Source organism: Oncorhynchus nerka, linkage group LG24 (genome assembly GCF_034236695.1).
Source record: "Oncorhynchus nerka isolate Pitt River linkage group LG24, Oner_Uvic_2.0, whole genome shotgun sequence".
In the NCBI taxonomy this organism is placed as follows: Eukaryota; Metazoa; Chordata; class Actinopteri; order Salmoniformes; family Salmonidae; genus Oncorhynchus; species Oncorhynchus nerka.
In genome coordinates this window covers 34,465,771-34,488,949 of record NC_088419.1, presented here as the reverse complement: position 1 = coordinate 34,488,949, position 23,179 = coordinate 34,465,771, and the positions used below count along the sequence as shown (strand labels likewise).

General features: G+C 41.8%; 1 protein-coding gene across 5 annotated transcripts in view; it reads right to left on the bottom strand.

Moving 5' to 3' along the window:
• LOC115107493 (neurexin-3b-like) overlaps positions 1 to 23,179 on the bottom strand; it is a 357,997-nt gene that overhangs the window by 264,575 nt on the left and 70,243 nt on the right. For all 5 annotated transcript variants that reach the window (XR_010460882.1, XM_065008838.1, XM_065008839.1 and 2 more), the window contains exons 6-13: positions 8,709 to 8,912; positions 6,788 to 6,814; positions 5,178 to 5,297; positions 4,784 to 4,896; positions 4,217 to 4,485; positions 3,534 to 3,724; positions 2,841 to 3,014; positions 48 to 167 (exon numbers count right to left, since the gene is read on the bottom strand). Coding sequence is in view for 4 of the 5 variants with exons in the window: in XM_065008838.1 (XP_064864910.1) it covers positions 48 to 167; positions 2,841 to 3,014; positions 3,534 to 3,724; positions 4,217 to 4,485; positions 4,784 to 4,896; positions 5,178 to 5,297; positions 6,788 to 6,814; positions 8,709 to 8,912 (1,218 nt within the window). In the remaining variant the exon portion in view is untranslated. The remainder of the gene's footprint in view (positions 1 to 47; positions 168 to 2,840; positions 3,015 to 3,533; positions 3,725 to 4,216; positions 4,486 to 4,783; positions 4,897 to 5,177; positions 5,298 to 6,787; positions 6,815 to 8,708; positions 8,913 to 23,179) is intronic.

Genomic DNA, 23,179 nt, shown 5'->3' with positions numbered 1-23,179 from the left:
CTGTGCGTCTGTCTGCATGTGTACAGTAAGAAGACAACGGTACTCACGGTCGTTGCACTGCGTCCCTGTGTAAGATGTCATGGTGCAGTCGCAGGTGAAGTTCTCCCACTGTTGGATACACACTCCCATGTTGGCACAGGAGTCCTCCTGACAGGTAGTGCTGGGTCCTGGAGGAACAGACAGGGTGTAAAGGTGTGGAGTAACCACAGGGGATGCCACTGAGCTCCGCCATCGGAGGTACCATGCAGTAGTGCACTTTGTGTGGAACAGGAAGTGGGGGGGGGGGGGTCATGCGGGGGTCATATCGTTCCAACAGGACGTCTCAACGTTTGGAGAAAGAAAACACAACACTCTCTCTGTGTGTTTTTAACACGGCATAAGAACCATTACGAAACAGGCAAGAACAGACAAGAGGAATAGACAACCTTGTCCACATGTGGCTTTACGATAACAGATACTGTACAGGAGCCACAGAAAGTGTTCCCGCCCTCCTCAACAAAAAAAAAAACGATCAAAAACTACACGTCTTTTTTTCCAGGAAGTGAAACATTACAATAATGGGAAACACTGTAGATTTACAACACCATAGACTTAAGGCAACACAGAAATGAAAACAAGAACAGTAACAGTAAGTGAACACTTCAGAGTGTGCAAGTACAGTAGTGCATATCCCTGAGTATGCACTCCGTTGAGACAGTCTAAGGGGTATTCAAAGTCAAACAGGATGTGTGTATACCATTCTCCACCAACCGCCACCACACATACAGTATCTCACACTTTTGAATACTTGTCTAAGTGGGAATGCAAACAAGAACAATGCATTATATGTATATAGTAAATCCGTCGGGATCCAAACAAATGACATACAAGTCTTATCAAGAAACCTCCAAAAAAAAGAAAAAATTAATTTCAAAAAGTGAAATGATCAAGAAACAGAAACAACTGCAAATTAACAGTCATTTAAGTGCAAGTGTCATGTGAAAGAGAATGTGTGAGAAATGAGAAGACAGTGGAGGTGAAACAGAAGAATAGAAAAGAAGTAGTATAGTTGCTGGCTGAAAATGCCTTTACTGTCTAATGCAGGTGACGGTATTCAGTCGCAGGGCCCTGTCTGTACCGGAAGACTCACTCTCTGTCACGGCACTTTCTCATTTCACCAGAGAAAGGAAGGAAGGAGTACGACAGGGTTGAGAGGGAGAGAGAGAGAGAGAGAGAGAGAGAGAGGGGCTGAGAGATGGCCTCAACAGCACGGCTGATGCGCATTTGCAGTATTTGCTATACTTTTCTGTATATCTCAACTTTTAATACCAGTCATTTACTTTGATATATAGAGACGGGTATACGTAACTCTGGGAACTCCCAGAAACTAGCCTCGGTTAAAGCTCAGCAGCAGGTATGTGATGCTATTGGCTACTACCTCTGTCCCACTTGACACAGTAATAATCTGTGTCAGGTGTGTCTCTGTATCTCAGTATAGTAGGATGTATTCTAATATACATATATATACACACCCACTCTACATGCAACATCTTCTACCTATTTAATTACAACTCTGATCCACTATGTTCCAGTCATCACCCCTACTCTCCTCTCTGACCATGGGAGCATGAACACGAGTTCGTTTCTGTTCAAACTGTAATGGACTCTGCTACTCTGGGTCTGTGTCAGGCGGATGGACGGACGGACCGAGCAGAGCATGATTACCATAAAGAGTGGGCCGGTCGGTGCCGCGGCCGTAGGCAGACAGCAACTATGCGTAGGACAACATAATTACAGTACTACAGCCCTGGGCTGGAAATGGACCTTATGGTTAATAATGGATGTGCCGCTCTGTGTATGGGTTGGAATGATTGTTTTTCACCTCCTCTCTTTCAGTATCTCTCTCTGTCTCTCTCTTCTTTTACCCTTCTCTCTCTCTCTCTCTCTCTCTCTCTCTCTCTCTCTCTCCAACATTTCTCCCGCCACTCCCAGAGAGCGAGTCCTCCTCGCCAGCAGTGGGACATGCTACACCCACAATGCATTGCACACAGCATTCTTTCAGCCACGCCTCAGAGAAGCGTTGAGAGTTGAACCTTCTACCTTGCAGGTCGGCTTTGGTGAAACCAACTTTGTTAGCGCAGAAAAACAACAAACAGAACAGAAAGAAGCGGAAGAACAACAGAGTCAGGTTAGTGAAGGACCATAGGGTTAGTTTGAGTATCTGGTATAGTAGAGGTATAGGTAAGTACAGTGACTATAAAGGTAAGTACTTCACGTTGTTATGTTAAGTGGTTAATTAGCGTTCATCTGTTAGATTGCAGAAAAATGAGTAGGTAGAAAAAGTGATCGGGTTTATAGATATTGGTGTGTAAGTCATTGCTTGTGTTTAGGAATGTCCTGTGACAGAACAAGCTCAGTTTGAATACTGATCCTTTGGCACAACCTAGTGGTAGATGCAGTGCCCAGTCTATTAGTTTACCACAGTCCACCAGTGGTTCCCAACCTTTTTCGGTTACTGAACCACTTCCCGGAGTTCCCCTATAAGTACCCCATCATGTGCATTTTACCAGTAGGCCTAAGGTCTCACGAGTCTTCTCAAGTACCCCCTGTGGATAGGCCAAGAACCACTAGGGGTCCTAGTACCCCTGGTTGGGAACCACTGCCCTACACCATTAGGCTGGGACCCTAAGTGGCCATAAATTAACTGGGCTTGATGGTCAAAAGGTGTGAGTGGGCAAGGACGATAGTATAGCAGAGGGTCAAGATCTAGTCATCTAGGGTGCAAGGGGTCGATTTGGAACTGGACGCATACATAATATATGGGTTCATTTGGCGTAGGGGTCATAGGTCATGGGTCGTACCTTCACATCCGCGTTCGATCTGTCCGGAGCGGAACAGGGCGTCGTTGATGAGGTCAGGCAGGCGGCCGTTCAGATCTACAGACGCCAGACAACCCTGGAAACCTTCCCTAGAGACCACCAGTTTAGGAAGGTTCTGGTACATGTTAGGCCCCAGCCCTGCCACAAACAGATCCCCTTCAGGGAGGGAGAGAGGGAGAGAGAGACACAAAAAGAGAAAGAGAGAGAGAGAGAGAGAGAGAGAGAGAGAGAGAGAGAGAGAGGGACAGGTGAAAGGAGGGGTGAGTTGACGAACAAATGAATGATAAAGGATGTAAAGGTCAGAGAGTGTGTCAACACCGTTTCTGTAAATAGAGGATAATCCAGTCATTACACAACTATAACGAGTTTGTTCAGTCAAATCAGCAAACAGCCTGAGCAAACACCAACGGCGGCTCCATTCCAACATCCACACTAGCATCACTTAGAAGGAAGCATGTGTCGGACACGCCTTCTAAGTGCTATGCTACAGTAGCGTAAACATTGAATTGACAGTGTCTATGTCTCTATGATGGAAGGGCATATAGAGGCTGACTGCTTGGTTTTTACTGAAAAGTAAATCTCTAGTGCTGGTAGACTTGATGCGTGGTGACTTGCTTCCTTGGAACGGTGGGAGAAAGTGTATGAGGATATGTTTATCAGTGTATTTCTTGTTACCTTTGAGGTCGAGGTTCTTGGCTCCGTTGACGTTCTGCGTGACGGACTTGGCGTCCACCTTGAGGGTGTGTGTGTTGGTGGCGTCCCTGGTGATAACTACGTTGTGCCACAGGTTGTCATTCAGGGCACTGTCACTGTTCCCCTTCAACAGACTGGGACCGTTCCCCAGGTCGAACACATAGTGGACAAACCTACGGAGGGATGAGACAAGGGACACAAATGCATACCTCAGCACCCCTCAGTGCTTCTCTTCATTAAGGGCCCTTCTTCTCCACTATACGCCCCAAGAGGAGCCACTTTAGCCTGTGTGTGTGTACTTTGGGACCGGCCTCAGAGAAGCCCCTTCAGCCTGTGTGTGTCCATTAGCGTGTACTACCAAAAAAATAGGACTCAGTTGAAGTATGTGAGTTACTGAGAAGGGGAGTGTGTGAGTTACTGAGAAGGGGAGTGTGTGAGTTACTGAGAAGGGGAGTGTGTGAGTTACTGAGAAGGGAAGTGTGTGAGTTACTGAGAAGGGGAGTGTGTGAGTTACTGAGAAGGGGAGTGTGTGAGTTACTGAGGAGGGGAGTGTGTGCACAAGCAGTGGTAGAGACAACAAGAGAGCACTCGCTCTCCTCTGAACACTGAGCAAACAAGGCCAGGTAAGAGAATGACGGTACTCGTACATATGACTAGTGCCTCACCCTTTGACCAGCTCAACAGCGATAAAGTCGTTTCCGTCTCCGCTGTTGAACAGTATGAAGCCGTCCGGGGAGGTGGTTTTAAACTGGAAGAACAGGTGCATGGTGGTGTAGGCCTGCAAGGTGGCCAGCCCCAGGTAGCTGCCCTTGGACTTGAAGGTCACCGGGTCGGCGATGATGAAGCGCATGCCAAAGCGGGCGTTGAGCTCGCAGAAGTCGATGTCGCCGTTCTTACACATGTCAATGTAGAACATGCCGTTGAACTTCAGGCCCTGTGGGTGGAGGTGAGTTAGGGAACGATAACGGTAACAATAACATTTGGTATCGCGATAACTCAGCGGTGACAATAATATGGACAGCTATTTGTATCACCCTAAGTAATGCTAAAGCAAGGAAGAGAGAAGTTGTTCAAATCTTAAGGGGGAAGAATCTAGAAGAGGTCTAGAGGCTATAACAGTAGCACTAGCTCTGACCCCGACCCCCTTCGGTGTGTGTAGGTCAGTGCCTGGCCAGGAGCCAAATGATGATTTATGATCTAACATGTGTTCCTGCCAGGCCTGGAGGTGTTACCTGCAGGTGTCCAACGAAAGGGGGGGGAGAAGAGGAGACGAAACGTTTCTCTGTCAGAATCCCTGTCTCCACATTGTGGAACTCCAGGCGAGTGTGGTCACCTGCCATCTGGCCTGGAGAGAGAGGAAGGAGAACGAGAGAGAGAGGAAGGAGAACGAGAGAGAGAGGAAGGAGAACGAGAGAGAGAGGAAGGAGAACGAGAGAGAGAGGAAGGATAACGTGAGAGAGAGGGTGTGGGGAGGCAAAGGAGGAAATAGAAAGATGTAGGGAATAACAAAGGAAAGGAAGAAAGGGGGGAAGAGGGCAGGATTGCAATATGAAAGGATTTCACCTCTTTTATTAGTAAAAAAAAATGCTTTAGTAAAATATATTCTCATCACATCAAAAGCAGTACCTTCAGCCATGTCTTCGTCGACTGTCAGTTTGAAGTTTTTACCGCGTCGGACCACTCTGACGGAGTGCCAGTCATAATTATTGAGCTTTTGTCCCGCATATAGAATCTCTGGTCCCTTGCCTGAGAAGGACCGTTTGTTAGTTCAGGGTTAGAGTTAGCAACGCAAACCAAACCTTTGTTTTGTCGGGGTGAGCTTGGTTATTTTACCAGCAACCTTAGTGGGGACGGATGGTTCTGCGATTCAGGGACACAGTATTCTCAACCTAACTTCCCTTCCCCCCCTTCTACACCTGCTACGCTAGGTTAGTCTACCGCTAACCAATTTGTTGGTCAGAGAAGAAGAAAGCATTTTCTGGGACACTGATTCTAGCTTGGATCTTGAATGCAGGAAAGCAGGTTGGTTGCACTCTGGGCATTTTGCGTTTACTTTGCTAACTCTAAAATCAAAGATTTGGTTTGGCTGAAAGTAAAAACAGAGGAGAAAAGATCTGAACAGATAAATGACAAACCGTAATACATACAGTATATGTGTACAGTATGCAATAATCTATGTCCATAGTTAGTGGACGTATGACTGCTCATATGGTAAGATGATAACTGCTGTTACTCATAAAAGGGCTTGGAACTTTTTTCAAAGTACATCTCTACACAACGCGGACAAATCATAGAAGGTGCAGGTCCACAGGTCCACAGGTTCACAGGTCTACAAAGGGCAAAGAGAGAATCTTTTCAAATACAAATTCCTCTTCTATCCACAAGAGGGCGTGTCAAGCCTGTGGTGTGCCACTCCAGTGTGTTCACGGAGAGTGTGTGTGTGTCTGTGTGTCTGTGTGTGTGTGTGTGTGTGTGTGTGTGTGTGTGTGTGTGTGTGTGTGTGTGTGTGTGTGTGTGTTTCATTACACATCTTACCTACTGCCGCATTAGGTGTGCTGTGCAATCAGTGACATTGATCAGAGTAATTGGAGTGAATGACTGTGTCTGATCTGTCACTCAAACTGGGATCTACCGTGAAATAAAGCTGCAGCTTGGGGACAGGCTGTTACACACACACGCACACACAGAGCGAGAGAGAAATCCACACAGACGCACACACTCAAACACACACACACAGTTTCAAACACACCTTGCACACGTATCAGTTGAAACCAACATTCGACATTCAACATTCATAAGCCAGGCCCTTGACTGTCTGTCATGACCAACACATGTTCCTCTCTCTGTCAGACTCAAGACCTCTTAATGAGTAAGAGCAGTTGTACTGTACCTCTGTACAAGTCATTCAACCATTTATATTGTCAAGACAAACAGAGAATACCATTCCCATACTAGGACCGTTACATATGGGAGGGAATTTCAGTAACATTTTGAGGGCAAAAGACTGTAAACCTAACAAAATAGATTAAGTAAAGTTGGATAAATGAGTTAAATGTAATGTATAGAAACAATTATAATGTCTTCTTTGATCTTGACTATAGCTGATCCCTTATCCATGTAATTCCATTATCGCACTTCTGTACATTACCCTATCTATAACACACAAATCATGTCAAACATCATTATATAACGTTCATTTAAAGAAGAATTCTCCAACAAGTGGAGTGGTGACTTACTGGTGTTACAGTTTATCCTGACACAGTCTAGATGGGGGGAGAATAAGTGACAGATGAAATCGCATCCTTCAAGGTAAAAGCTGCAGACATCCAAGAACAGAAACTCCACCTTCCGGGGACGGTCACATGATGTTGGCGGCCATTTTAGGTTGTTATGGTAACTTTTGATGATGTCAACATCAAACTGCCATTTTGGATATTATGACTTATTCCAATTTTGACCATTATGCTTTCTTTGAGTTGAGGTCAGAATTACTTCTCTCAAATTAAAATACTTTTCTTTGTGTTTGGCAGTATTTTGTAGGTCTGATGCGTGCTATAAAATACATTTTGAAAAATGTTTGAAATGTGTTTACATGTTTATTCAATTTCAAAATGTCCGCTTGCAGTTCAATGGCCACATCGATTTACCAACCCAGTATTTTGGAAACTTCATTTTGTCCTCAACACCTGTAGCCATCAGTTGATTTATAAATCAATTTGCAGTATACTTTACATTAAACTACAGGCTACAGTGTTACATGATGGGTATCTCCTTCAAAAGAAGATACAGGAAGTAGACTAGTCCTGGGATTGGTCTGATTGGTCAGGTGATCTGGGTTGGGATCCATGTGACCCAGCTCGTCATGTACCGTCAACCGCAACAGAAAAGTGGAAGCAAACAGCATCGATCCAGTCAGCACCAGCACTGCACAGTGGCCTAGAAGCAAATCACTAACCTGTCTCTAACACAGGACTAGTTGTGTCAGGAGTAGTAGTGAATTTAGTCGTTTTGATCAGATTATCTACTGAGCAGTATAGTTGATAAAGTGATTGAAAACATAATGTATATACAACTAACTGAAGTATAGTCATCACTGTAGTAATGTGATGGTAATGATGTGTTGACAGGTGCTGTTTGTGTGTGTATTGTATGAGCGCATGCGTTCGTCACTACGACAGATTGGGTGCTTCTATCCTATCCCATTTTGGGCCGACATGTAAGCTTGAATAGAAATAAGTTATACTAGCAAGAGCAGTGTGCGAGTTTCTCTTTTCTTTGAAGTCATTTCATAATTCCCGCGCAGCTGCAACCAGATGTGCGAGTGCTTTTTGGAATGTTGAACCCTATCCTACATGCCTATAAGCCACCATCGGCAGGCTAGCTGTGTGCTGTGGGCTCGGGCTGTATGCTAGGCGGGCCGCAGGCTAGGGGCCGTTGAAGGGGTGAGTACCATCTTTGAACAAGGTGACATGGGAGATACCACCTACACTACTGTAGGGGTACTAATGGGAGGAGCTAATATGGACCATACCAAAATAAAAATAATAAAACAGGAAATAATAAACAAAACACTGTTACGACAAGAACAAGGCCAGACAATAATCCCAGATGTTATCAGTACGTTACATAAGAGATACACATTTGAAATAAAACAATAGGACCTATTAAAAGTCTTATAAATGCGTATATGGTATCGCTATATGCTAGGCCAACGTGGAACAATGTTTGTGAAAAAATGTTGAGTAAATCATTGAAAGTGTCTAGCCTGAGAGTTACGTGTTACAATTAGTGAATTGTTCTACAGTCAAGTCAATATCGTAATGAAGAATGACTGTGGTATGATCTGTTCAAAAGATGTAGCCTGAAAGCATGGATATTGTGGTTAAGTGTTAGATTCATGAGATAGAAATACCCTACAGAGACCACAGCAACAAGAAAATACTGTATATAATGCCAAGCAAATCAAAATACAATCCATGCAACTACTGTACAAAAATGATTCAAAATGAGTTTTAGTTTGTGTTAGATTTTTTGATGTATTCGACCAAAACAAAAAAATAACTAATGTAAAATACAACTCACAAAAACGACTATGAGCTAACTTAAACATGCCTCCTCAAAAGAAGAGGGTTAGCGGTTAACTGTTTTATACGATACCTAGGTTGATCGTGAGTTTGACGCGGCCGCTGTCCAGCTCGAGACGGAGTGTGTCAGCGGAGTCCCGAGAGTTAGTGGCCATTAGGAGCCCGAATGCATGCTGGGACTTGAAGCGGAGGGAGACGTCCTCTGCCTCAGTGTGCATCACGCTTGGCATCACCACTTTCATATACATGCTGCCGTCGTAGCTCAGGATGGACGCCTCTGTAGAGTGGAAGGAGAGAGGAGAGAGAGAGGAAGTGGGTTAGAGATTAATAAGACAAACCTCAATGGATATACACTACCGTTCAAAACATTGGGGCCACTTAGAAATGTCCTTGCTTTTTATAGAAAAGCACATTTTTTTGTCCATTTATATAACGTCAAATTGATCAGAAATACAGTGTAGACATTGTTGTTTATCATTTTAAAAGGCTAATTGATCATTAGAAAACTATTTTGCAATTATGTTAGCACAGCTGTAAACTGTTCTGATTAAATAAGCAATAAAACTGGCCTTATTTAGACTAGTTGAGTATCTGGAGCATCAGCATTTGTGGGTTTGATGACAGGCTCAAAATGGCCAGAAACAAAGAACTTTCTTCTGAAACTCGTCAGTCTATTCTTGTTCTGAGAAATTAAGGCTATTCCATGCGAGAAATGCCAAGAAACTGAAAATGTTGTACAACGCTGTGTACTACTCCCTTCACAGAACAGCGCAAACTTTGTCTGACCAGAATAGAAAGAGGAGTGGGAGGCCCCAGTGCACAACTGAGCAAGAGGACAAGTACATTAGAGTATCTAGTTTGAGAAACAGACGCCACACAAGTCCTCAACTAGCAGCTTCCTTAAATAGTTCCCGCAAAACACCAGTCTCAACGTCAACAGCGAAGAGGCGACTCCGAGTTCCTCTGTCCAGTGTCTGTGTTCTTTTGCCCATGTTCATCTTTTCTTTTTATAGGCCAGTCTGAGATATGGCTTTTTCTCTGCAATTCTGCATAGAAGGCCAGCATCCCGGAGTCATCTTTTCAGTGATTCTTGGCAATTTCTTGCATGGAATAGCCTTCCTTTCTCAGAACAAGAATAGACTGACGAGTTTCAGATGAAAGTTCTTTGTTTCTGTCCATTTTGAGCCTGTCATCGAACCTACAAATGCTAATGATCCAATCTCTCTCTACTTTGCTCCGTTCATCTTTCCCTCGATCCTGACTAGTCTCCTAGTCCTTTCCGATGAAAAATATCCCCACAGCATGATGCTGCCATCGCCATGCTTCACCGTAGGGATGGTGCCAGGTTTCCTCCAGAGAGACGCTTGGCATTCAGCCCAAAGAGTTTAATCTTGGTTTCATCAGACCAGAGAATCTTATTTCTCATGGTCTGACAGTCCTTTAGGTGCCTTTTGGCAAACTCCAAGAGTGCTGTCATGTGCCTTTTATTGAGGAGTGGCTTTCGTCTGGCCACGCTACCATAAAGGTCTGATTGGTGGAGTGCTGCAGAGATGGCTTCTGGAAGGTTCTCCCACCTCCACAGATGAACTCTGGAACTCTGTTAGAGTGACCATCGGGTTCTTGGTCACCTCCCTTCCATTTAAGAATGATGGAGGCCACTGTGTTCTTAGGAACCTTGAAAGATGCAGACATGTTTTGGTACCCTTTCTCAGATCTGTGTCTCGACACATTCCTGTCTCTGAGCTCTACAGAGAATTCCTTCGAATCTCATGGCTTGGTTTTTGCTCTGACATGCACTGTCAACTTTTGGACCTTATATAGACAGGCGTGTGCCTTTCCAAATCATGTCCAACCAATTGAACCAATGCTTTCCGAAGGCCCTGTACTTGGTCTTAAGTATGAACCATAGGCCTACACATCCCACATGCACACTCCAAACGTTGTACTACACTACTGTGTCTGCATGCCCAGGCTCGACACACAATGCTCGACAAGCAGAACATTTTACACATCAACATCTTCCTTCCTCGACAATTTCCCTTTGTTCCTTACAGTGGTTCCTTCATGACTATCATGCACACCTGTTTTCACACACACACACGCGCACACACGCGCGCACACGCACACACACACACACACACACACACACACACACACACACACACACACACACACACACACACACACACACTCAGTTGGTAGAGCAGCATGTCACTTGGATGGTGGGTTTGATTCCCAGCGACCACCCAGATGTAAAATGTATGTGTCGCACGCATGACTGTAAGTCACTTTGGATAAAAGCGTCTGCTAAATGACATATATTACATTAAGATTACATGGACTCTCCCTCTCCGACTGACACATCTACGGTGCATCCTATCCCAGTTAAACAGAGAGATCAGCACATCAGATAAGAGGAAGGGGACACATTTAGTCGCAACACCCCCCACCCCTATTTCTGCTGTTCACACGTGTCGTCATGGGGTGACTGGCAGACAGGCAGGGCTATAATGCTGGAAGGTGTTCTGTTCTGGGAGAGATGTATTAAAAGGGCACTCAGCCGTGAAATACCTTCTTTGACACCTCGACTTTAAAAGGACAAATAGCCCTCAGGCTTTATTTTACTTGGATTAAAATAAAAAAGTATCTCTGTCTGGAGATGATAATATTGCAACTGTCTAGAGGCAAGTTTGCTAGGAAATAAAAGTGCAGGTGTAACTCCACCTACTGAGTGCATTTCGTTGTTCTCTTCCTGTTCTACTTGTTGTTGTGATTTAATACTGACACTGATTTGATTTCATCTTCACTCATGCAACAATATTTGACTGCCAGCGCTTGACAGAGCTTGACATTACAGCTACAATTTATGTCAAACCAAAAGTCGCTGCGACAAATGTGTTATGAAACCTGATGCTTTGAAAGCAAGGTTGTTTGATGGCAACTCGTCCGTTGCTAAATATTAGACGTTCGGACACGTCTGACGTTCTGTAACTGATTGTTCCGTGCTCTTTAACTACACGTAGATGATAATCAGACCGTGGCCATGAAAAGTGAGAGAGAAGGCCCTCTCTGTCTTCCCTCTATTTTCCACCAGGACAGAAACACATCGTATTTCCCTGTGATATCCCCTCTGACAAGCCAAGGTATTGACCACAGCCAGGCCCAGGTCCAAGATCCAAGAGGCAGGAAAACAAGGTGAGAGACACAATGTGTGTGAGAGCGTGTCTGGCTGGCCGAGCGCGTTACAGAACATCTCTAATAGACATGTAAGGACACAGGAAAATGATTGCTTGTTGAGTGCAAAGGGCTTTTCTTGAAGACGTGGATGTCGATTATGACACATTGCAGTTGAATACATTCAGTTGTACAATTGACTAGGTATCCGTCTTTCGGCTGAATATAGATGATGATCCCTGGTTTACACCTTGGTAACAGACTAGGTGATCGGCCCCTATATGAAACGGTATGGGTGTGTGTGCGAGCTTGTGTTTGATCTGTGACACACACCCACACACACTCCCCCCACATACGATAAAGTGCTGCTATGCCTACCCAGCTGTGTGTTGCTCTAAAGAGAGATATCAGCAACTCTGAACAGCTCATTTCAGACGGTAATTAAAGCGCGGGGGGGGGGTTCACTTTACATAATTAGCTGAGAAATAGAGGCAGGAGATGGAGGGATACAGGGAGGGAGGAAGAGGAGGAAAGGCTATTAACAACATGAAAGCTCCACAGCGCAGATCCCTGAGATGAAGATGGAAGGGGGTGGTGCATGTGCTGCTAAGCAGGGTTTTCTGCAGTCTCATTTCTGCAGCGGCGTTTAACATGGAAGTCAACATTGTGGATGTCTGTTCCGCGGCCTCTTCCTCTGTGTTGGTGTGTTTGTGTAGTAGTGACAGCCACATTGTTTCGGTAAACAGACTCTCAACTGGAGGCTGTCAACGTGATGGGACGTCTGTTGGATGTGGATCCTGTGAGTCTCTTATGTGAAATCTACATCGTGTGTTTAGATGCTGACAGTGTTTCATGCTACAAATACACAGCCATGCAGGAAGATCATCTCAAAGTCATGTACGCAGCTAAATCGGGTGTTGATTTTCCTTTCTCATTGTTGACAATTGTGTGTTTGTGTGTATGCGTGTGTGTGCCTGTGTTTGTGTTTTCGGACAGCTCAAGCTCAGTGTCTGTGCTCTTTCAGGCAGTGTGTTTGTGTCCATGTTTGTGTTGACTGCAGTAGAACTGAGTATGTGTGTGTGTGTGTGTGTGTGTGCGTGCGTGCGTGCGTGTGTGTGAGTGTGTGTGTGTAGAGCCCCTCTCAGAGTCAGGCAATGGGAAATGGCTCCACTTGAGAGAGAGAGAGAGAGAGAGAGAAAGAGAAAGAGAGAGAGAGAGAGAGAGAGAGAGAGAGAGAGAGAGAGAGACTGTTTGCGGCGAGTGGACATTATCCCCCATAATCCCCCCATGTCACTCAGTGTGGAGTGTGTGAGAGCCACATTATGGCAAAGTTTCAACAGCATCAGCGGTACTGGGGATGCATCATCCCCTCTTAATGCTCGGCACGCTAGCTGCTTCTTTCAAGATCAACGTAAGTGTGTGAGAGAGAGAGATGTTGACATATGTTGACATTGAAACGTGCACATACTGAGTCACATCCTCATTGTTATAGGGATGCTGAGTCACCTCCTCATTGTTATAGGGATGTTGAGTCACATCCTCATTGTTATAGAGATGCTGAGTCACATGCTCATTGTTATAGGGATGCTGAGTAACATGCTCATTGTTATGGAGATGCTGAGTCACATGCTCATTGTTATAGGGATGCTGAGTAACATGCTCATTGTTATAGAGGTGCTGAGTCACATGCTCATTGTTATAGGGATGCTGAGTCACATGCTCATTGTTATAGTGATTCTCTGCAACTCCCCAACGTGCTCAGGAGGTGAAGGTGGAGTCATGCGTCCTCCGAAACATGACTCGCCTAACCGCACTCTTAACACACGCTACCCGCCAGCTTAACCTGGAAGCCAGCCACACCAATGTGTCAGAGGAAACACCGTTCAACTGTCAACCGGGGTCAGCCTGCAGGCACCCGGCCCGCCACAAGAAGTCGCTAGAGCGCGATGAGCCATGTAAAGCCCCCCCGGGCCAAACCCTCCCCTAACCCGGACTACGCCGGTTGTGGCACAGCCCGGGAAGGAACCCGGGTCTGTAGTAACACCTCAGTGCCTAAGACCGCTGCGCCACTCGGGGGCCATCAAAAGTCTGATTTAAATCATGCCCATAGTAAGTATAATCAGAGATGAAAAACAACTGTACCTTCATACAGGCCCTATGTAACACCATGAACATGCTATCTCGGGGTCATATAAGAGGTTTTCTGAGTCAGATATGTTCAAGGGGCTTTGTAAGGCGATTAATTAAATCCAGATGACTTCCTATGTTAGGAACATTATGGCCAATCAAACACTGTCTGTCCATTACAGTGACTTTCACCCGTCCTCACACGGTTAATTTGACTATGCATTATTAAAACAGCAAAGTCAAAGAGTTGTGGTCTGACTAATACTGTGACATTGGCATAACTTCCTCTTTAAAAGGGTATTCAGAGTGGGCTTATTTGAAGCCTTTTGGGTTTTAGAAATATCTCTACTTTCCTAACTGGGCAATGAGACAGATTAGTCTAACAGGTGTGTTTGACCTGAATGACAGTGAAGTGATGATTCATGATTTTAGTCAGATGACTTATGGTTGCATGATGTCCTTCCAGCATGCTGGTCGGCCTGGTCAGGTCTTCAGCACCTTCAGCGGGGCAGGTGACAACCGGATGCATCCGGTTCAGGGGAAATGGAAAGAGAGCCTGTGACGTGACTTCCTCTTTTGGACGTTGAACAAGTAAAAAGCTCCATCTTTAACTCCTCCTCCACATTTACTGGATTGGTTGAACCCTGCAGAAGGGAACCTTCCCCGACAGTCCCTTTTGTTCTTGTCAGGACAATAAAGAAAGCTACGCCGCTTAGGTGTTTCTTTTATGCCTTTTACGTGACGTCTTCAGTCACACACACTGTTCTGTCTGTTCCGCACTCTGCCACAGGGGGCACTACAGGCCAGATGTTACAACACAACGCGACAGATAACGACGAGAGATGACGAGAATGGGAAGGAGAAAGAGAGAGGAGGGAAGGAGGACGGGAGAGAGAGGGAAAGAGGAAGCACTGGGCCTATTTAACAGCAAGATATGGGAGGTCGTACACTTTCTGTCTGCGTTGGTACTGTCTGTGCTCCATCAGAACCCCCCCCCCCTTAAACCAGCCTAGGAACCTTAAATCCTGCCAAGGAGATTGGAGGTCTTGTCAATTTCTCAGATGGGCGCTCTCTGAAAGATTGATTTGGTCTGGTTCTTCCTTAGAGCAAGAGAGAAAGGGAGGCAGAGAGGGAGGGTTGAGGTGCAGTCACCTAGACCCTAAACCCCACTGACTTACCCTGACTATCATCTCCAGCCAATTTATATGCACTGGGACGTGACGGCCCCATCCCTATCCCCTCCCATACAGAACACACACTGGAGTGTTTATATACACCTCGGCACCAGTACAGGGCTCCTAAGCACACATTTAATTAGAGTTAGGGATTAGAGAGCAATAGCATAATGTTCCCAAGCAGAGCAGAGGAAAAACTACCCCGCCTGGAAACAGCATTATCAAGTGGAAGACCTCGCTGCTCTCTGCTACTATTACAAGTAAACAGTGTCAAACAAATCTCTCTCGCCCTCCCTCCCTCCCTCCCTCCCTCTCTTCCCTGCAGGACGTTTCACTATGAAATGTCTAAAGCTGCATCAGGCTCCAGTTGACTGGTTGATGTTGAATGGCTCCAAGCCCTCCTTCCACCATCTTCACCAAACAACCACAGAGCTCCAAACCACCGTCACCATCCATCCATCAACCACTTAGCCTGATACAAAATTGGGGGGCGGAGAATGGGGAGGTGGGAGGACACAAATGCTGTTCTTACAGCCTGTTCCTCAGCTGTAAAACTCCATCTCACGGTGTTTACGTCATAGCATTCTGAGAAGCTACATGAATCCACTACGGTACAGCAGCACAGCCATATTTAACAACACGAAATGAGACCATCACCGACATTTGACAAAAGCCGTCAGCACATAAAGAGGATAGAGAGAATAACACATAAAGAGGATAGAGAGAATAACACATAGAGAGGATAGAGAGAATAACACATAGAGAGGATAGAGAGAATAACACATAGAGAGGATAGAGAGAATAACACATAAAGAGGATAGAGAGAATAACACATAGAGAGGATAGAGAGAATAACATATAGAGAGAATAACACATAGAGAGAATAACACATAGAGAGAATAACACATAGAGAGAATAACACATAGAGAGGATAGAGAGAATAACACATAGAGAGAATAACACATAGAGAGGATAGAGAGAATAACACATAAAGAGGATAGAGAGAATAACACAGAGAGAATAACACATAGAGAGGATAGAGAGAATAACACATAGAGAGAATAACACATAGAGAGAATAACACATAGAGAGGATAGAGAGAATAACACATAAAGAGGATAGAGAGAATAACACAGAGAGAATAACACATAGAGAGGATAGAGAGAATAACACATAGAGAGGATAGAGAGAATAACACATAGAGAGAATAACACATAGAGAGGATAGAGAGAATAACACATAGAGAGGATAGAGAGAATAACACATAGAGAGAATAACAGATAGAGAGAATAACACATAGAGAGGATAGAGAGAATAACACATAGAGAAAATAGAGAGAATAACACAGAGAGGATAGAGAGAATAACACATAGAGGATAGAGAGAATAACACATAGAGAGGATAGAGAGAATAACACATAGAGAGGATAGAGAGAATAACACATAGAGAGAATAACACATAGAGAGGATAGAGAGAATAACACAGAGAGGATAGAGAGAATAACACAGAGAGGATAGAGAGAATAACACAGAGAGGATAGAGAGAATAACACATAGAGAGGATAGAGAGAATAACACATAGAGAGAATAACACATAGAGGATAGAGAGAATAACACATAGAGAGGATAGAGAGAATAACACATAAAGAGGATAGAGAGAATAACACATAGAGAGGATAGAGAGAATAACACAGAGAGGATAGAGAGAATAACACAGAGAGGATAGAGAGAATAACACATAAAGAGGATAGAGAGAATAACACAGAGAGGATAGAGAGAATAACACATAAAGAGGATAGAGAGAATAACACATAGAGAGGATAGAGAGAAGAACACATAGAGAATAACACATAGAGAGAATAACACATAGAGAGAATAACACATAGAGAGAATTACACATAGAGAGAATAACACATAGAGAGAATAACACATAGAGAGAATTACACATAGAGAGAATAACACATAGAGAGAATAACACATAGAGAGAATAACACATAGAGAGAATTACACATAGAGAGAATAACACATAGAGAGAATAACACATAGAGGATAGAGAGAATAACACATAGAGAGGATAACACATAGAGAGAATAACACATAGAGAGAATAACACATAAAGAGGATAGAGAGAATAACACATAGAGAGGATAACACATAGAGAGAATAACACATAGAGAGAATAACACATAGAGAGAATAACACATAGAGGATAGAGAGAATAACACAGAGAGGATAGAGAGAATAACACATAAAGAGGATAGAGAGAATAACACATAGAGAGGATAGAGAGAATAACACATAGAGAGAATAACACATAGAGAGGATAGAGAGAATAACACAGAGAGGATAGAGAGAATAACACAGAGAGAATAGAGAGAATAACACATAGAGAGGATAGAGAGAATAACACAGAGAGGATAGAGAGAATAACACATAGAGAGGATAGAGAGAATAACACAGAGAGGATAGAGAGAATAACACACAGAGAGGATAGAGAGAATAACACAGAGAGGATAGAGAGAATAACACACAGAGAGGATAGAGAGAATAACACAGAGAGGATAGAGAGAATAACACAGAGAGAGGATAGAGAGAATAACACATAGAGAGGATAGAGAGAATAACACATAGAGAGGATAGAGAGAATAACACAGAGAGAGGATAGAGAGAATAACACAGAGAGAGGATAGAGAGAATAACACATAGAGAGGATAGAGAGAATAACACAGAGAGGATAGAGAGAATAACACAGAGAGGATAGAGAGAATAACACAGAGAGGATAGAGAGAATAACACATAGAGAGGATAGAGAGAATAACACATAGAGAGAATAACACATAGAGAGGATAGAGAGAATAACACACAGAGAGGATAGAGAGAATAACACACAGAGAGGATAGAGAGAATAACACAGAGAGGATAGAGAGAATAACACATAGAGAGGATAGAGAGAATAACACACAGAGAGGATAGAGAGAATAACACAGAGAGGATAGAGAGAATAACACACAGAGAGGATAGAGAGAATAACACAGAGAGGATAGAGAGAATAACACATAGAGAGGATAGAGAGAATAACACATAGAGAGAATAACACATAGAGAGGATAGAGAGAATAACACATAGAGAGGATAGAGAGAATAACACATAGAGAGAATAACACATAGAGAGGATAGAGAGAATAACACATAAAGAGGATAGAGAGAATAACACATAGAGAGAATAATACATAGAGAGAATAACACATAGAGAGAATAACACATTGAGAGAATAACACATAAAGAGGATAGAGAGAATAACACATAGAGAGAATAACACATAGAGAGAATAACACATAAAGAGGATAGAGAGAATAACACATAGAGAGGATAGAGAGAATAACACATAGAGAGAAAAACACATAGAGAGAATAACACATAGAGAGAATAACACATAGAGAGAATAACACATAGAGAGAATAACACATAGAGAGAATAACACATAGAGAGAATAACACATGAAGAGGATAGAGAGAATAACACATAGAGAGGATAGAGAGAATAACACATAGAGAGAATAACACATAGAGAGAATAACACATAGAGAGGATAGAGAGAATAACACATAGAGAGAATAACACATAGAGAAAATAACACATAGAGAGAATAACACATAGAGAGGATAGAGAGAATAACACATAGAGAGAATAACACATAGAGAGGATAGAGAGAATAACACAGAGAGAGAATAACACATAGAGAGGATAGAGAGAATAACACAGAGAGAATAACACATAGAGAGGATAGAGAGAAAAACACATAGAGAGGATAGAGAGAATAACACATAAAGAGGATAGAGAGAAGAACACATAGAGAGGATAGAGAGAATAACACATAGAGAGGATAGAGAGAATAACACATAAAGAGGATAGAGAGAAGAACACATAGAGAGGATAGAGAGAATAACACATAAAGAGGATAGAGAGAAGAACACATAGAGAGGATAGAGAGAATAACACATAGAGAGAATAACACATAGAGAGGATAGAGAGAAGAACACATAGAGAGGATAGAGAGAATAACACATAGAGAGAATAACACAAAGAGAGAATAACACATAGAGAGAATAACATATAGAGAGAATAACACATAGAGAGAATAACACATAGAGAGGATAGAGAGAAGAACACATAGAGAGAATAGAGAGAATAACACATAGAGAGAATAACACATAGAGAGAATAACACATAGAGAGAATAACATATAGAGAGAATAACACATAGAGAGAATAACACATAGAGAGGATAGAGAGAAGAACACATAGAGAGGATAGAGAGAATAACACATAGAGAGAATAACACATAGAGAGAAGTACACATAGAGAGAATAACACATAGAGAGGATAGAGAGAATAACACATAGAGAGAATAACATATAGAGATGATAGAGAGAATAACACATAGAGAGAATAACGCATATAGAGGATAGAGAGAATAACACATAGAGAGGATAGAGAGAATAACACATAGAGAGAATAACACATAGAGAGGATAGAGAGAATAACACATAGAGAGAATAACACATATAGAGGATAGAGAGAATAACACATAGAGAGGATAGAGAGAATAACACATAGAGAGAATAACACATAGAGAGGATAGAGAGAATAACACATAAAGAGGATAGAGAGAATAACACATAGAGAGAATAATACATAGAGAGAATAACACATAGAGAGAATAACACATTGAGAGAATAACACATAAAGAGGATAGAGAGAATAACACATAGAGAGAATAACACATAGAGAGAATAACACATAAAGAGGATAGAGAGAATAACACATAAAGAGGATAGAGAGAATAACACATAGAGAGGATAGAGAGAATAACACATGGAGAGAATAACACATAGAGAGAATAACACATAGAGAGAATAACACATAGAGAGAATAACACATAGAGAGAATAACACATAGAGAGAATAACACAAAGAGGATAGAGAGAATAACACATAGAGAGGATAGAGAGAATAACACATAGAGAGAATAACACATAGAGAGAATAACACATAGAGAGGATAGAGAGAATAACACATAGAGAGAATAACACATAGAGAGAATAACACATAGAGAGAATAACACATAGAGAGGATAGAGAGAATAACACATAGAGAGAATAACACATAGAGAGGATAGAGAGAATAACACAGAGAGAGAATAACACATAGAGAGGATAGAGAGAATAACACAGAGAGAATAACACATAGAGAGGATAGAGAGAAAAACACATAGAGAGGATAGAGAGAATAACACATAAAGAGGATAGAGAGAAGAACACATAGAGAGGATAGAGAGAATAACACATAGAGAGGATAGAGAGAATAACACATAAAGAGGATAGAGAGAAGAACACATAGAGAGGATAGAGAGAATAACACATAGAGAGGATAGAGAGAATAACACATAAAGAGGATAGAGAGAATAACACATAGAGAGGACAGAGAGAATAACACATAGAGAGAATAACACATAGAGAGGATAGAGAGAATAACACATAGAGAGAATAACACATATAGAGGATAGAGAGAATAACACATAGAGAGGATAGAGAGAATAACACATAGAGAGAATAACACATAGAGAGGATAGAGAGAATAACACATAAAGAGGATAGAGAGAATAACACATAGAGAGAATAATACATAGAGAGAATAACACATAGAGAGAATAACACATTGAGAGAATAACACATAAAGAGGATAGAGAGAATAACACATAGAGAGAATAACACATAGAGAGAATAACACATAAAGAGGATAGAGAGAATAACACATAGAGAGGATAGAGAGAATAACACATGGAGAGAATAACACATAGAGAGAATAACACATAGAGAGAATAACACATAGAGAGAATAACACATAGAGAGAATAACACATAGAGAGAATAACACATAGAGAGAATAACACATAAAGAGGATAGAGAGAATAACACATAGAGAGAATAGAGAGAATAACACATAGAGAGAATAACACATAGAGAGAATAACACATAGAGAGGATAGAGAGAATAACACATAGAGAGAATAACACATAGAGAGAATAACACATAGAGAGAATAACACATAGAGAGGATAGAGAGAATAACACATAGAGAGAATAACACATAGAGAGGATAGAGAGAATAACACAGAGAGAGAATAACACATAGAGAGGATAGAGAGAATAACACAGAGAGAATAACACATAGAGAGGATAGAGAGAAAAACACATAGAGAGGATAGAGAGAATAACACATAAAGAGGATAGAGAGAAGAACACATAGAGAGGATAGAGAGAATAACACATAGAGAGGATAGAGAGAATAACACATAAAGAGGATAGAGAGAAGAACACATAGAGAGGATAGAGAGAATAACACATGAAGAGGATAGAGAGAAGAACACATAGAGAGGATAGAGAGAATAACACATAGAGAGAATAACACATAGAGAGGATAGAAAGAAGAACACATAGAGAGGATAGAGAGAATAACACATAGAGAGAATAACACAAAGAGAGAATAACACATAGAGAGAATAACATATAGAGAGAATAACACATAGAGAGAATAACACATAGAGAGGATAGAGAGAAGAACACATAGAGAGAATAGAGAGAATAACACATATAGAGAATAACACATAGAGAGAATAACACATAGAGAGAATAACATATAGAGAGAATAACACATAGAGAGAATAACACATAGAGAGGATAGAGAGAAGAACACATAGAGAGGATAGAGAGAATAACACATAGAGAGAATAACACATAGAGAGAAGAACACATAGAGAGAATAACACATAGAGAGGATAGAGAGAATAACACATAGAGAGAATAACATATAGAGATGATAGAGAGAATAACACATAGAGAGAATAACACATAGAGAGGATAGAGAGAATAACACATAAACAGGATAGAGAGAATAACACATAGAGAGAATAATACATAGAGAGAGAATAACACATAGAGAGAATAACACATTGAGAGAATAACACATAAAGAGGATAGAGAGAATAACACATAGAGAGAATAACACATAGAGAGAATAACACATAAAGAGGATAGAGAGAATAACACATAAAGAGGATAGAGAGAATAACACATAGAGAGGATAGAGAGAATAACACATGGAGAGAATAACACATAGAGAGAATAACACATAGAGAGAATAACACATAGAGAGAATAACACATAGAGAGAATAACACATAGAGAGAATAACACATAAAGAGGATAGAGAGAATAACACATAGAGAGGATAGAGAGAATAACACATAGAGAGAATAACACATAGAGAGAATAACACATAGAGAGGATAGAGAGAATAACACATAGAGAGAATAACACATAGAGAGAATAACACATAGAGAGAATAACACATAGAGAGGATAGAGAGAATAACACATAGAGAGAATAACACATAGAGAGGATAGAGAGAATAACACAGAGAGAGAATAACACATAGAGAGGATAGAGAGAATAACACAGAGAGAATAACACATAGAGAGGATAGAGAGAAAACACATAGAGAGGATAGAGAGATAACACATAAAGAGGATAGAGAGAAGAACACATAGAGAGGATAGAGAGAATAACACATAGAGAGGATAGAGAGAATAACACATAAAGAGGATAGAGAGAAGAACACATAGAGAGGATAGAGAGAATAACACATAGAGAGGATAGAGAGAATAACACATAAAGAGGATAGAGAGAATAACACATAGAGAGGACAGAGAGAATAACACATAGAGAGAATAACACATAGAGAGGATAGAGAGAATAACACATAGAGAGAATAACACATATAGAGGATAGAGAGAATAACACATAGAGAGGATAGAGAGAATAACACATAGAGAGAATAACACATAGAGAGGATAGAGAGAATAACACATAAAGAGGATAGAGAGAATAACACATAGAGAGAATAATACATAGAGAGAATAACACATAGAGAGAATAACACATTGAGAGAATAACACATAAAGAGGATAGAGAGAATAACACATAGAGAGAATAACACATAGAGAGAATAACACAT